Raw genomic sequence first — 16,258 nt, 5'->3', positions numbered from 1 at the left:
TGTTCTAGTGTATAAAAGTGCTTCATTTCATTTGCTCTGGGTCAGCTCACCAACTCACCAGTATGCCGGCATAAATCAATAAACACACACCACCACAGCAAACTTCTAAACTGGACTTGAATGGTTTCTTCCTGATTTCTTCAACACATGTACAGCTGACCTTTACTTCTTCTTCAACAGAGAAGTTAAAAGGGCCATCTTGTGATGATCTGCAGGGAGGGGATCCTTTCCTGCTACCTGTGTGTGTCTGTGTCTGATCTGTATGTGGCCAGTATGACACATACAGATATATAATACAGCTAAAACAGGGTTTAAGATAAAAATTTAAGTATAACACAGATTTTTTCCTTTTTCAGTAGCAGTGAGCAGTTTTAGTGGAGTAGGGTGAAATCGGAGCTGAGCGAGGAGCAGTTTTGGGCAGAATTTCATCAAGAGACTTTGACTGGAGGAGCAGAGCAAACTAACAGCTCTGTGAGCAAGGAGCAGACATTCTCATTGCTCCAGTTTGCTCACATGCTGTGGTGAACTCTGTAACAGAGAGGTGCATTTTGTCTGAGTTATGACTCTGACCTGAAACCTGGATGAACTGAACTCTAAAATAATACGCTCTTATGGCACGCTGCACTTGTTTCTGTTTCCCGTTTATAATATTCTTTCTACAGCTCACATTTGATGTTAGTGATGATAAAACCAGGATGCACTAACTTTTTGTCTCCAGGGAAGCAGCTGGCCCTCATAAAAATTTCTTCGAAAGGATGTGCTGCTTAACTAGCACTTTATTCACTTTCACTGCTCGTCTCCGTCACAGGCTGCTGTCCCTCAACAACAATGTTTGCTTACTGTCAAAGAAAAGTTAGAAACTGCTTTGCTGAAATGTTTATAATGCTGCGTGACTGTAATACTGCAGATTAGACAGACTACCTGAGTAAAGAGGAATAACAACCCCAACAGCAGCTCCAACGTTATTCGTCTTTATTGACATAGATGAGTAATTTGCCGAAGCATCCAGAGTTGGTGTGTGACAAAAGGTCCTTAGTTACAAATGGAATGATTCATGGTAACATATTCCAAAGCCCACCAATACAACACTATGGGGATATTGTTTTCAATCATTTTAAAATCCAGTGCTTATGAACTTGCTAATAACATAACTGGTTCACAAATCGATCACAGTCATTCATGTGACACTGGCCGTATCCACACCGCAGAGTAGCTAAAATGTCTGCATTTTTTGTAGGTTTGTGGAATACTTACTATTACTTACTGTTACTATTTGGGCACACATACCGGATGTATAAAAAGAAATAAAGAAAACATTTTTCAATAGAAAAAAATCTACTACTATTAGTATTAGCATACAAAGGTTGGAAAAACTAGAGTAGATTAAAAAAAACTTAATGGCAGAACTTGCTAAGCAGCCCACTGAGGAGCTAATGTACCTAAATATTTCTACATACTGGGACCATAAACAGTGTTGGAATTGCATACATTTGGTATGACTGTAAAGCTGATTCTTCTGTGGATTCCAGCTGGATTTATGTGTAATTATGTGATCACTGCATAAAATGACCTATTGTGACCTCTAGAGTGATCACAGCCTGATGAAACTCTACAAGTACCAACTAGAGAACGATGGCTTTCTTAGATATATTGCTATAATGGGGTTTCTGAGTAATTTCCGAATCGTAATCGTATCGCAGAAAAATGCAATTCTAACAGAAATATCCCAAATGTCAAACGTTTTTGACACCAAATCACAGCATGGCTGCAGCAACTAAAGAGGAATAACTGAGCAAGGGAATGGCCATCATATACAGCACTTCAACCGTAATGTTCTAAGCCCTTATACATCTCCAGGTTTTCAGCTTTACAATGATGTATACCACTTCTATGTGCCATATGCTGTTGATCTGCTGTCTCCCCCTAAAAATCCACCCCCCCCCCTAAAAAAGACAAAAACCGGGGGAGTGGAAAAGGCTAAAATATTCATTAATTAGATACTTCATTTGAATTCTTTAAGATTAAAAACTATTTGTTGATCTAAATAACCCTTTAAACCTGAATACCCTGACATTTCTCATTTAAAACATATTATAGAGAAATAAAGCTACTTGTATAAAGCTAGAAAAACAGTGCAATGCCAACTGGGCATAAAGTGAATGTAATGGGCTGAAGGCCTGGTGGTTGGGGTCCTGATCAAGGGGTTTCTGCTGAAGAATTTCAGGAATGTGATGTATGCAGCTCAGACAAGAGCATGGACTACTGATCACACTTTATGCAATGGAACCCAGATGGGCCCCTGCCTGTCCTCCTTTTTTATGTGCAGTCTCTGACAGAGGAGGTTTTACTGCAGTGATGTGGTCAAAATAAAGAATTCACCAACATAGATGAGAAAATAACCGTGAAACAGGTTGCTATGGCTACCAGTCAGCTAATCCTTGGGGACAAATGTGCAGAATGTTATTCTAAGTGTGTGACAACATTATGTAAAGGATCCTTACAGAGACAGACGTTTGGTGGAACATCATTGCTCACCATCAAACTACACAGATAAAAGCATCATTTAACCTTGCAGATTGTAACATCACATCTTCATTCAAAGTGGATAGAAAAAATACATATAACTCACCAAAACCTTCTTTGTTATGTTTTATAACAATCACCAACGCTGATTTGGTTGGACACGCATGCACACATGCATGTGTAGCCAGACCAGACTGCACCAATACTGAGCCTCAGGATTGGCTCGGGACATCTCTAGTGTACAGTGTGCCAGCCAACTAATGAACCAGCACCTTTATGCAGCATAATTCAAGTCCACACAAAGTTAGGCAGTACCATAACAATACCATCATGAGTTGCAATGAGCTAAATAATAAAATGGTACCAGCTTTGCTTACCACAACACATACCGCTATACTTTGAACAGTGACTCATACAATTAGTGAAGGCTTTGAGGACATGAGGTTTACTAAGTACAAGACAAAGACAACTCTGGTACCATCATCTAATCTCTGCTCAGAGACCAAAGAGCTCATTTCTCAGAACACCAGTTCTATTCCTGACAGTTCAGATGAGTCACTTCCTGTTAGGAGAATATTTTCCACTGTGACCTTACACACGCTTAAGGTTTAAATGGGATAACCACAAACAGGCTAGTGTATCACTGTGCATCGCTTTTCTATTTCTGTTCCAGCCTGTATTTGCTCTGATAAGGTTTGATTTGAAAGTATTGTCTGAAAGGCAGAGATGAGCAGGTGAACAGCAGCAGGAGCCAGTTCAGTTAGCTACTATACTGACGCGATCGTGAACAAATGCCAGGGCCATAGCATGTTCTGGTTATTTAAAACCATTACACTGTGGCAGACTCATTTTTAATGCATACCATAGTGTTTAAAGGATAACTATTACTGCAACAGAGGAGTGGTGGGCAACCATGGATGTAGAAAGGAGAACTGCATACTTCATTCTTATAAAAGGGCATCTTGGTAGTTTTTGGCCCATAAAGCATCCTTCGGCCGAGCAAGTTGAAAGAACGGCCCGAGACCTCCACTGTCCGAGCCGGCTGTCTTCCTGTCAACCCCCCACACACACATGAATTGGATATAATAATTTAATCATCCAACTCTCAAAGATGGTCCAAATGTTATTGGATCGAATGGATCGAATCTGATAACAACAAGAGCTTTTGCAGCGGCAAAAGTATTTACATTTTACAGCCACTACGCCAATAACGCTTTACAGCCCTGCTATGTGTCTACATACACTATGAAATACACATCAGAGTCATTGTCATGGTAAAAGAGGGGAAGGGAATTCAGCTGAACACATCCAAGAAGACAAACACAAGCTAGTTTTGAGCAGAAACTGCAGTTTTTACACCTGCATATTGTTGGAAAACTGTATTATTTGTCAACATGAATCTATGTCATTAAGTGTAACAGCGTCAAAGGAAATTTAGTGTGGAGCTCCTCTTTAAAGTCAACTTTCAGAGACTTACAACATACTGTTTATGCTTTTAGAATTTTCATACGTACACACATCTGTAACATGGTTATGAATCAATCTACACACACAAACACATAAGTTCAGTTTAACAGTCAAAGCAGATACGCTGTTCCTTGAGATGTGTGTGTAAAAGCCTGGATGAGAATGGATGGAAGAGCTGCACATTTACATTTTCACATGAAAGTCCTCTGACCTCAATGTCAAGTGTCTCTCCTGAAATGACCCTGTAGGTGACCTCTTACCCTAATTCTGAAAGTTTCAGTAACAACGTTTTTAACAGCCCCCACTATGGAGCGAGATCTAACAAATGTGACAACCAACCCTGTTCTCCCCAATCATGTATCATATGCCAGGAGCCAGCCACACAGCCCCAGCTGGGAAACAGCTCTCCTCCACAGACCATAACTTCAATTTCAAAGTTAGTGCTTAACATCAAAATAAGTTCACATGACAGCTTTAACTCCGTGACTACATTTTAAAAGTGCTCTTATCACTGGCGGACTGTGTGAGGTGGCAGTCTACCTCCTTCATGACCACATGCTTAAAAAACAGCTGCAAAAGTGCCCTCTTCGATGCCCCTGTGGTAGAGGATAAAGTGCGCTCTAGGGTGCCCTTCCAATGAGGAAACTGACGATCCCTGACTAACTGACATATTTGGATATTCCATATCATATTCAATGCAAACAATAACAGTAGAGAACAACTGATAAACTTTACAATGAACCCAAACAGTGAACACAATAACAACAGTCTGTGTAAAACCAGATTTATTTCCTGTGAAGTTCATTGTTTTCTTCTCCCTGAAAGTTTAGTTCTTAAATAATAATCTAAACTTTAAAAATAACAATTTCATTTAGACTTTTTCACAGAATGAATGGAATGACCAAAAGAACCATATTCAATATGTATGATTGTTAAAAACAACAAATACATCATACAGACAGAGAATGGTATGAAAAGTTATTAAAAATATTGGAAAAATTCCAAATCTCTTGTTTTACATAAACTTCCTGCAGTTATTGTGTTCACTGTGTGGATTCATTGTACAGCTTATCAGTTGTTCTCTACTGTTATTGTTATGTGCTGAATATAATATGAAATATCCATAAAATACGTCATTATAACAGGGGTTGTCAGTTTACTCCATGACTGAAAAGGGGCCCCTTAAGGAAAAACTACTGCTCTAAGGTGTCCTTAAATGGACAAAATGAGATAAAGTCCCACATATGGTGCTCTTTCAGATGAAAATGAGATAAAGTACCCTCTGCGATGCAAATTTCCAACCCTGACTAAGTAGTTTCACCATAAATGCATCACAACTTTTCCTTTTTTTTTCCACCCCTGCCCCTGATACAGGCGGAGTCTGCCACTGGCTCCTGTAAAACAAAGAGGAACTGAAGGAAAGTTTGTTTCCCATCATTGAGGTAAAACGGTGGTATCGACCCAATGTCTCTATTATTGACTTTACAGCCTACTATAGTCAGTAGACGGTGGCTAAATACGGTTTGGACAAGCTAAGCATAGGGGCTGGACTGGCTGCATCCAACCCCCAGGTAGACCGTAATACTAAAACCTCTGTTCACCTTGGCTCACATTCCTTTCTTCAGCCTTTGTTGGTGTAAAGTTAAAGTTGGGCGTTCATTGTACCAAATGCAGCCCGTTGTTCTTCTTTACTTAACACAACGTGACCACAGTGAAAAGAAGATCCCTTTGTGGACGCTAAAGTGCGGCTGTGATGTACAGCAGAGTTCGGTTTGTTGCTTTTCAACGGGAGAAAGAAAGAAGGAGAGCAAACTGGATGTTTGTTTAGACACACTGATACGAATGCGTTAGATAAACCTGGGTTCACTTTTCTTTTTCTTTTCACAAAGATAGAGACAGAAAAACACTTACTTTGCTTCTCACTTCAGCAGACAGTCCGTAGGCTGGCCCCTTGTTGAAATGTGTCATTTTGTCGGTTTTGCACGGATATCCTCAGCTACAATGTAGCACACAGTCCGCAGTGAAAAACTGCTACCGAGCACGGTTTGCTTCGGTCCCAGAAACAGCCAGAGCAGGAGGGAAGTATTCCGAGAGGGTTCACACAGGAGGACCAGAGACTCAACTGTCTGTGGGACGGATTGCAAAAAATTTCGTCAAATAGTTGACGTAGCCACAGCAGCCAATAAGAGCAGCCGCTGGTTCCTCCCTCTCTGGATGCTCTCAGGCGTGCAGGTTAGGTTAGTTCATTTGAGCAAAAACAACCTAGTCTAATGGGTAAAAAGTGGCACAGTTGATCATTCTATTTCGTTCTATTGGATTGCATTGAAAAGTGGGTTGGCATCAGGCATATTGTGCAGAGGGGGGAAATGTGATTGGCCATCCCAAGTCCCCATTTTCCTTACTGGTATAGATACTGGTATCCTATGAAATTAGATGACCTAACATCCATTTGTACCAACCAATGACCAATGTCATGCTACCATTTCAGGAAGGGGCCTAAATAATTCTCAAAACATAGGCTAAATTTTGGCAATAGAAAACTGGCATGGCCATTTTCAAAGGGATCCCTTGACTTAAGACTTCAAGATATCTGAATGAAAATTGGTTCTATGGGTAAGACAGTAATTAAGTAAGTAAGTACGTTTCCACTTTGCAGACATGCCCATGTAATATAATCTCATGCAGTTTTGGGCAAAAAAAGTTTTTTGCATTTGGTATTAAAATGTTATTTTCACCCACTGTAGGTGGGAGCTTCTCTGACCTGTGGGGTTCCCCAAGGCCCCATCCTTGGCCCACTGTTGTTCTGTGTGTACGTGCTTCAACTGGGACATATCATGCAGAAGTACAATATTCATTACCACTGTTGGGTATGACACGAAAGCAGTTTCGATGTCCCAAAACTTTCTTTGGCTAAATGAATACAAATGTGAAATTCCTTCCTACCTTCCTCCAAAGTCTGTGTAAAACATCTTGGCTCCCTGTCTACAAATGTCAAACATGCAGCCCGAAACCTGGGTGTAATATTTGACAGTGACCTTTCAATTTAGAAACAAGTTACAAAAGCCACTGAGTTCATCTTGATTTTTGTTTTCTCTTTAAAACTGGAGATTGTGGATTTTTTGACTACAATGGGTTTGAAACAGGCTTGTTACATAGAGGTCTTTTTGATATGCCCTGTGTTGTAGTTGTGCTTTTGAACACTTAGAGCCATTTTAGGAAGGAAAAGCCTTGTTTCTGGGAAATCTAATTTTGTTGCATGTTTTGCATTAGAAAAGGTAATCTGGTTTTAAGAAAATCTATCTAACTTTGTCTTAATAATATATATTACAGCATATATTGAGCTAGATTTAACCAGTAACAAGTTCTAACAATGGTTTGCAAAATATCCCAGCAGAGGAACAAGATTATTTTCCTTGTTTTAAGAGTTAGACCACTTGCATAACTTAGAGAAAGTCGGATAACCCAGTGTTGTAAACGAAGCAGCTAATAAATGCTAGACATAAGAATGTTTCTGGTGCCTTCATTTAAGACAAAAAGTAATTTATTTTTATCATGCTGTTTGAAGAAATTGTGTCTTATTGTAAGATGATTTTTTTTTGCTAATTATTAAGCTTATATTAAGGTACAAATTCAGCTCAATAAAGCGACCAGCATACCCATTTAAAGTCTTNNTTTTCATTGCCTGTAATAAGCACAACTTGCTTAAATTCTGGCGTTTTTTCTAGTTTTAAGGCCCATTACAGTCTTGGTAGCTAGATTTCTACGTTTTATACATTTTAGCTTAACAAAATTGGCTTACCCGATTGGCAGATTGTTTGGCTTAACACAAGCAAATATATTTAGTAAATACTTTTGTTTGTAGAAGGACTGTTTTTGCTGTGTAAGGATTAACCTAAAATCTGGATTAAATCATGGTTTCCTTTATAATCTTATTGCACCAAGCTTTACTCATTGTAAATCTCAAGTTCAGTCCTCACAAAAGCAAGTCTTATGTTAGCTCTGCTACTCTGATCGTTTCAGTCCCAGTTGAAACTCTGATCACTGGCTGACTGATGTACTTCTGTAGGTGTTGCACTTTCCATTGATTTCATTATTTAACATTAATTATAATAAAATTATGGAGAATTTCTAGTCTTAAACAGTGTTGGGGGTAACGCGTTACAATCAGATTACATTGTCGGATAGATAGATACTGCTTTGTACCGCGCAATATATTGTGGAAGGAAAATGCTTGCCTGTTTCCACCGGTGGAATCGCGCGCCTTTTCTCCAGGTGCTGCTCAATACGGAGTAAGGTCCAAAAGTAATGGTAACTAAGTAGTGTAACTATTACTTTAAGCGAGTAACAAAGTAAAGTAAGCCATTACTTTTTTTAAAGTAACTAGTAATGTGTAATGGATTACTTTTTTTCAGTAATTACCCCAACACTGGTCTTAAACAGTTGACCAAACATATTAATAATGCAATTAGTTTTAAAAAGATAGGATGGATGATAGGATTGTTGTATTTGATTGTTTTACAGTTTAAAGATTTCATATGTTATCTAACAATAAAAATGTAAAACAAAGAGATTAAGATTCTGATAAGACCTGAAAAGGACCTCCTGCAGGCTATAGAAATGATGCCCCCCAACAATACTTTGTATAGTCTTACCAATTATGGATGTTTTTCTATGTAACTGCAAGTATACCTATCTATGTTGCACAACAAATCACAACGTATAAACATAATTCAACAATAAAAAATAGTATTTATCCATGAGCATTACAACATATTTGATCTTACATTTGTGTATTTAGGTAACAGACATTTTCACACTATCCTTCCAAGGAAAATGGACTTGGGGTATTTGTCCCTCAGAGGGGACCACTGTACAAAGAAATAGTCCGATATGGGGTACAGGATCTTCCCCGTGAGTGACAGCGTCTGCACCCGGCAAATGCTTTCAACATAAACTATCAGGACTTTCTTCATTCCCAGAATTCCAAGCAGTAGTCCTGCCACACACAGGGGAACGCAGGTCCCAGGGCCGTTACACAGCACCTGAAACAACACACACACACACAGAGAGGAGGGGGATGAGCGCATTTCCAGGAAGTGACACCCACATTCATAGAAAGGAGCCTCTAGGAGATGGACATCAGCGCATCTGTGACATCATGTTACATGACAGAAACTGGCTAAGGTCTTAAATCAAATCAAGTTTATTTGTATAGCCCTTTCGAAAGGTACCCAAAGTTGCTTTTACAACAAAGCCCATAACAATACATAACACCATACAAATACAATTAAAAGTGCTGTAGTGGTGCAGCCGCTGGCAGGGCAATTAAAAAGCCTCCCCCAGAAATGCATAGAAGGGGGCAGAAAGGAGGACACCTAAGAGACAGTACTGCCCTACTCAGAATTTAAGACTTAAGATCAATATCTGTTTAATCCCTGTGTGTCCAGTACAGAGACACATAGCAGGCTGATTTGTTTTTCATCAAGAGATCTAGTTTTTCTTGTGAGATCCAGCTGTCTGTCTGAGCCACTGTAAAAGCTGGCACTGTAGTCTCCAAACAACAAGAGAATGTGTGTGAAAAACTTTGGGTTTGGGTGACAACACAAACACTTTAATATGTTCACTGTTTTACACTGGTTCACAATTCAATACTTTGGCAGACTTGTATATGGAGACATTTCAGTGCTAGCACAAACTAAAATTCTATTTTTTTTGTTAACCTTGATAAAATGGGAAAGAGTACACGGCTATGCTCATGGCCTACATACCCAGAAATCCTTGTGGTCTGAAGAAGTCCTTTGAAAGGAGTTGGACTGAATCAGAGGTCTTCTATTTTATATCTAGAGTCTCCTGGATGAGTGCGTCTGAGTTTAGACTCAATTTTGAGAAACTGAATTTGAAAAGTGAATTCAATTGCAATTGCATACAATATTCAGTTTGAATATTTCAAATTCAAAACTATCAGATGCAGATTAATTACACTGCTAATGCCATACCCAACAGACTTCTGTCTCTTTATAATATGAATAATGGTAACCATGGTTGTATCAAAGTGTGTTATATTAACACGCGTGCACATTTATGAGCGTGCAAAATGTTAAAAGAAAAATAAAACATTAATGATCAAAATACAACCTCATTTCATAGATTTCAATGGGAATCCAACCTGGTGGCAGGCATTAGGAATAACTACATAGAAGTATCCAATCTTCTCATTTTCAATCATCTTTTTTTGTTTATGTAGGTTCATATAGAGGCATCACTATTAAACTGAGACTGTTTCATAACTCCTTGTTGTACATTTAATTATAAACACATTAGCTGAGACTTTTCTCCAACTTTGGCTTTTTCAAGTGAAGCAGTCAGTACGTTCAATCCTCTTCAGATCTTTTAAAAAATGTTCTATTGAAATTATATGTACACTGCTCATAGCTTTATTCCCACAGCCTGTGATGAGGAGTGTCAGGTAGACGTTCATTTTGGACAAAAATTGTAGAGCTAGAAGACAGTACAGGAAATTATTGTGTGTTTGTTGTTGAGACCTCGGGGGTTAGGAGTGTGGAGGATGTGCAATGCTTAAGCAACATGACTGAGCTGAACTGAAGCAATGTGGTGAATGCATAGTCTGACGATGAAAAAGGAAAAGAGAGCAGAAACTGTGTGTGACTCAGTGGCAGCAGTGAAGAACGAAGGGGGGAGGGGACTGGGATGAAGAAGTGGCCTCAGGGCTGAAGGAGGCTGAGGGAGTTGAGGGAGTTGAGGGAGTTTGGGTTTACAGGAAACCAGACAGAGCTGCTCTGGAGTCTGGAGAAGTCATCATACAGCTCCACAGTACAGAAACTGTAATATTCTCTGCTCAATGCTCTGGAAGAGAGCTGCCCCGCACTCTGCACTCACAGAGCTTAACACTGTGTCATTCTTACACCTCAACAACAGACACAGAAGAGTCCCTTTAAACCTACAAAAAGAACGGTAGCAGTGTAGCAGTAGATGTAAGCATCTGCATCACAAACCTTTCACTTGTTTACTTATAAAATTAGGTGGTCAGTTTACAGTCTGTCAGCCTGTGCTGGCTAAATAGCTAGCTAATGTGCATCATTTGTTAACTAGCATCTTGTCTTTTAAAATGTACAGTTTTTGTTAATTTATTCATGTGTTCATCTTATCCCATCTCAAAATTCATTTGTTTCCTGCTTTACATTTACAGTTTACATTTTGTGACAACAACAGAAGCTTGTATTGGCCTGGCCCCACACACAGCTCCCCTCAACCAGTAGCAGCTGGCCAGATGTGGCATATTTGTGATGAGATATAGCAGTTCAATAATTGTCTTATTCAGAACCTCCCTATAAAAGCACATCTAGTACTTTCTGCGTCAGGGTCTAAAGTGTGGAGATTCTGGTAGCCCCAGCTGGCTCAAGATGGTCAAGTTCTCAGCAGTTGCACCAGTAAAATCCCCTTATTGTAGAATCAGTGCCAGGGTTACGACTGTTCCTCCGCCATGCTACAGTCATAACCCTGACTGGAACATTCCTGGCATGACAGCCCTGGCACTAAGTCCCCGGCTTTGTTTCCAACCGGCCACCAATAACCAGAGGATTCTGCTGGACACACATCCAGAAAGAGCGGTCACAGGTCTGGAATCTGCTCAACATACAGCTTACACAGACCAGAGGCACGCTACATTATCAGAGGAAATAAGCTGACAGATTCTTACTTACTGACATTTCTGTTGTATTCAGGTTTCACAAAAACTGTGCTCCGATGTCAGGGAAGTCAAATTTTACTTTCTATTGAGGAAGAAAAATGTCCACACTGTGTTCAGTGGATTATTCAGTACAGAGTAAAGAGGACAGTTTCTGGAAAATAATGTGCTGCTGAAGTCTTTTAAATGTAGTTTTTGTAAGGAGCACTAATTGACCTCCACTGTATTGGGTGGAGGCAGAAATCTCAGACAGATATCTTACAACTAGGACAAATTAAACCCCAAATGTTTAAACAAATAATATTATACAGTCTGAACCGTATCTAAAGTTTTAATTCAGTCTCTGGAAAGTAGTTGAGTACATTGATCGTGGCCCATTTTCATGTACAGTATAGGCCTGATTCTTTTTAAGAACATTAAGAACATTAAGTACATATGGATGGTAAACCAGAGGTCTGGAACAATGGTTCCACTCAAAACTGGTGGAAACGTGGGCCATTTTGCAATCATAGGACCAAGGTCCCAGGAATCTTGAACAGGACCAGTTCAAGAACCAGAGCTAATTTTGGTGGGAAAACACTATGGGAGAAATGGCACAGCTTGCCTTGAATCTGGGCACCAATTCATCATCACCGTCACCAAGACCTGTCAGTCCTAATGTGATGATATGTCAGGTATTTAATTCACTAGATTAGTCAGAAACATTCATGTCTGTTTATTTGATCTATATTGATACGCTGGGTGTAGGTTTTTGATTGTGCAGAATAAAGACACAAGTAAAGAGGCAGAATATTATACAAGACTCTGCTGTGTGTTTACAATGAAACATACCACTGCCGGACTGTATTTGCTTTGTTAACCAGGTCAGGTGAGACCCAACAAACCGGATAAAACTTCCAGACACAATAAATGTGCCTTATTGTTTGTTCTCCAGTCATATTATAAGATACATTTATCATATGTGAATTGAGCAAAAACAGTCTGGACTCCAGGTTTAAACAGAGCAGAGATCCAACAAAGCTGTCAAGTAGAGTAACTCCAGTGCAATATTCAAGACTAAAGCCAGAAACACACTGGCAGAATACAACAGGCCCCCAGACTGTAGCCTCTATAGTCGTCTCTGTAAAGCTACAGTGCAGCACAGCACAACACACATTAGCATCCTATAATCTCAGAAGTGGGGATGAGACGATATACAATATTACTGTGTATCCTGGTAAAAAAGCACCCAGATAAGTATAATGTGGTGTGATTCTATATCGGGATAATCATGAATATCTACAAGTGACTTAAAAAAGCTGTGCAGCTCACCAACGTTCAGTCCTATATTGATTTCCCGAAGGGAGAACCCACATCTTTCTAGTGATTCTAAAATCCTAATCCTGTCACCATGGCTGAAGGTTTGGTTTGCCCGTTGTATCCCCCACAAAAAAAGGTTGCATTCCTAACTAAAGATCGATCGGGAGATACGATGCCTATGTATTTGTGTCTTAATAAAATGTAAATGTAAGGTAAACTGATTCCAGTTTGTTTTTGTGGCATTTTCAGAATGTTAAGTATGTTAATGATTATTGCAATAATATTGGCAGATTATTTTGGTCAGGATGATTGTGACATGAAATTTTCATATTGTCCTGTGACTCCTCAGAATACTTCAAGAATAAAAGAAAATGTGTGGAGAAAGTTTGGTCACAAAACTATGCATAAAATATGTCACATATTATTAGTATATGTGACACATCTTTATCCACATACATTCAATCACAGTGCTGTTTGCTAGCATTCCTACAACAGCATACACTTAGATTCCTATGAACATTAGTCTACTTCTTTGTTGTTTTGAAGGGAATAATAAATAGCATTCGGCACTGATTAAGTTTTCCACTTCAGAATTAGATACTGTTAAATATGTTCTTGGAATAAGAATATCTTTTAAAAGCCAATCTATTCACGAGACTGAGCTTGTGTAATTCAATGAGCATGATCTTGTTATGCAACCCAAGTTAAATGTCAGCATTGTACATTTCAGAAGGAAACATTTTTCACTGTTCATATTTGTATGTTATCTGCATATAGAGCCTGTAAGTGCTGGGTGGGTTTGTGTTCTTCCATAGTGAATCAATGTAAGGAGACACTACAGGCAAATCATGGTTTACTTTATTAGGGCCCGAGCACAAATCATGCGAAGGCCCTATTGTATTTGTTCTTCTTCTTATTATTCTTTTTTATTCTTCAGACATTTCAAATGGCTTTTTGGAGGCTTTATTATATGAGAAAAGTCCTGAAATTCTGCGCACATGTCAGTCGTGGCGAAACTTGGCTAATTTATGGGTCTCTGACAGATGTGCAAAAAAATGGCTCGACAGCGCCCCTATTCAGCAGCCCCAATGGTACGTTTTATCTATGAGTATAAAAAGTGGTAGGCATATGTATCATGTCAGGACGTACAAAAAAGCCTCTTGGAGCCATATCCTAAACCCAACAGGAAGTCGGCCATTTTGAATTCAATATCAAATTCTGCCGCCATTTCTAGGCTTTGTATTTTAACAAACTTCTCCTAGGGAATTGATCAGAACACCTCCAAATTTGGTGAGCACATTCTAAACACCTCCAGGATTCAAATATCCATTGAATGGTGTGTCTGTGGCGGTATTTGGTGTTGTCATGATGTACTGGTGCGTGACCCGACGGCAGTAAATGGAATGGTAATGGACCTGTACCATGGCCTGTATTGCTTGCGCCTTTCTAGTTTCCGACCACTTCAAGCCTTTACACTACGTGCCACATTCACTCTTCACACCATTGACTCCTGATGGCAAGTCCATCGAACAGAAACTTAACTTTATTCATCACATTCACACAACCGATGCTATGCATCGGGAGCAATTTGGGTTCAGTATTCTTGCTCAAGGATACTCACACGTGAGCAGGGCCGGGGATCGAACAACAACTTTCAATTGGGGGACACCCGCTTGCCTGAGCCACAGCCGCCCGTACACCCCGAGTTGCACTTGGAGTGCGAGTCGGATCCTCACTGCTGTTTTAATTTATTTATAGTTTTTGCTATTGTTGTTCCAATGTCTTCTTTCAGACTAGTGTGACAGAAAATACCACATTTCGCTTTTTATTTTCTTCTCCTGTGTCTATTTGGCAATCGTATAATTTCACCTAAAGGTTGGCGATTAGAAAATCCCTCAGTTGAATATTTAAACGGCATTATATTTCAGAAAACCTTCATTTGTCATACCAGAATTCTCCATTCATTACACACACCAAACCTTCGTGTTTTTTCTTATCTTCTGAAGGTTTTCCACAGAGGGCTTTGTTCAGTATATCCTTCGGCAGCCTGGTCTATATGACATTTTATCTGTTCACAACATGAAAACAAGATTGTGAATCTGGTTTTCGCCAATATTCAGATTTCTGTTCGGGAATTGTTAAATGAGATTTTTAGTAGAAATTGTACCATTTTCTTGAATTTTAAAACCAATTTCAGCAACTTGTAATACAAAAACTAATTTCTTTATTATTATTATAATTACATGGGAAAGTTTCATGGTGAGTATCTGTGTTCTTCTCCGTTTCGCTGTTGCATATCCAGTTGTGTACTTCTTCTATATACGATTGGAGGGATCATCTTAGACATCAGGTAAAAGAGGCTCACAGTATGGTGCGCCAGCTGAGATTCCGACTCTTTAGGATATGTCAGCTCCAAAAAATACTAGATGTGTTTTCCATGTACAGATTACTGTATGCTGTATGTGTGTGTGGGGGATGTGTTGTGTATCACTTATGGACAAACGTATTCGGCGGCCTGCCTAGTACAGACAGGGCTGAATAACATTGTATCAAACACCTATTTTAAATGTTGATGAGATGGATGAATGAGTTTGGTCCCTCTTCAGCTATACGCTTCACTCTTCATAGAAGACTTCCCAGATTTCTGGACGTTTCTGTGGGAATAGGGACCAGCCCAAACCCTTGAAAAACAGCCCATGACCTTATCCCCCTCACCCCAAATTACGTTGGCACAAAGCAAGTCAGGCAGTAACGTTCTCCTGGGCATCACCAGACCAGCTCGACATCGACTTGCAATTCGTCACTCCCCAGAACACGTTTCCACTGCTCCACAGTCCAGTGATGATGCGCTTTACACCACTCCATCCGACGCTTGGCATTGGACTTGGTGATGTAAGGTTTGCATGCAGCTGCTCGGCTATGGAAACCCATTAATCATCAGCATTAATGCCAGTGTAAGTTCGGAACTCTTGGCTCTTGGCTCTTTGGCGACTTTTACGCACCATGCGCCTTAGCAGTCGTTGACCCCGCTCTGTGATTTTACGTGGTCTTCCACTTCGGGGCTGAGTTGCTGTTGTTCCTAAACGCTTCCACTTTCTAATAATATCACTTACAGTTGACCGTGGAATATCCAGCAGGGATGAAATTTCATGAACCGTCTTATAGCAAAGGTGGCATCCTATCACAGTACCACGCTTGAAGTCACTGAGCTTTTCAGAATGACCCATTTTGCATCACAAATGTTTGCAAATGGAGACTGCATGG

At 39.7% G+C, this 16,258-nt stretch overlaps 2 protein-coding genes across 2 annotated transcripts in view; both read right to left on the bottom strand.

Annotated features, from left to right (window-relative positions):
* cnn3a (calponin 3, acidic a) overlaps positions 1 to 6,160 on the bottom strand; it is a 21,230-nt gene extending 15,070 nt beyond the window's left edge. The window contains exon 1 of the mRNA XM_035655283.1: positions 5,902 to 6,160. Coding sequence (XP_035511176.1) covers positions 5,902 to 5,958 — 57 coding nt within the window. The 5' untranslated portion in view covers positions 5,959 to 6,160. The remainder of the gene's footprint in view (positions 1 to 5,901) is intronic.
* A 2,559-nt stretch (positions 6,161 to 8,719) lies between these two features.
* Positions 8,720 to 16,258, bottom strand: part of alg14 (ALG14 UDP-N-acetylglucosaminyltransferase subunit) — a 10,045-nt gene continuing 2,506 nt past the window's right edge. The window contains exon 4 of the mRNA XM_035661489.1: positions 8,720 to 9,032. Coding sequence (XP_035517382.1) covers positions 8,802 to 9,032 — 231 coding nt within the window. The 3' untranslated portion in view covers positions 8,720 to 8,801. The remainder of the gene's footprint in view (positions 9,033 to 16,258) is intronic.

The sequence above is a fragment of the Morone saxatilis genome, unplaced genomic scaffold (genome assembly GCF_004916995.1).
Source record: "Morone saxatilis isolate NCDOM2014 unplaced genomic scaffold, NCSU_SB_2.0 Contig0, whole genome shotgun sequence".
Taxonomy (NCBI): Eukaryota; Metazoa; Chordata; class Actinopteri; family Moronidae; genus Morone; species Morone saxatilis.
Note: the sequence above shows the minus strand (reverse complement) of the source record. Positions and strands in the feature narration are given on the sequence as shown.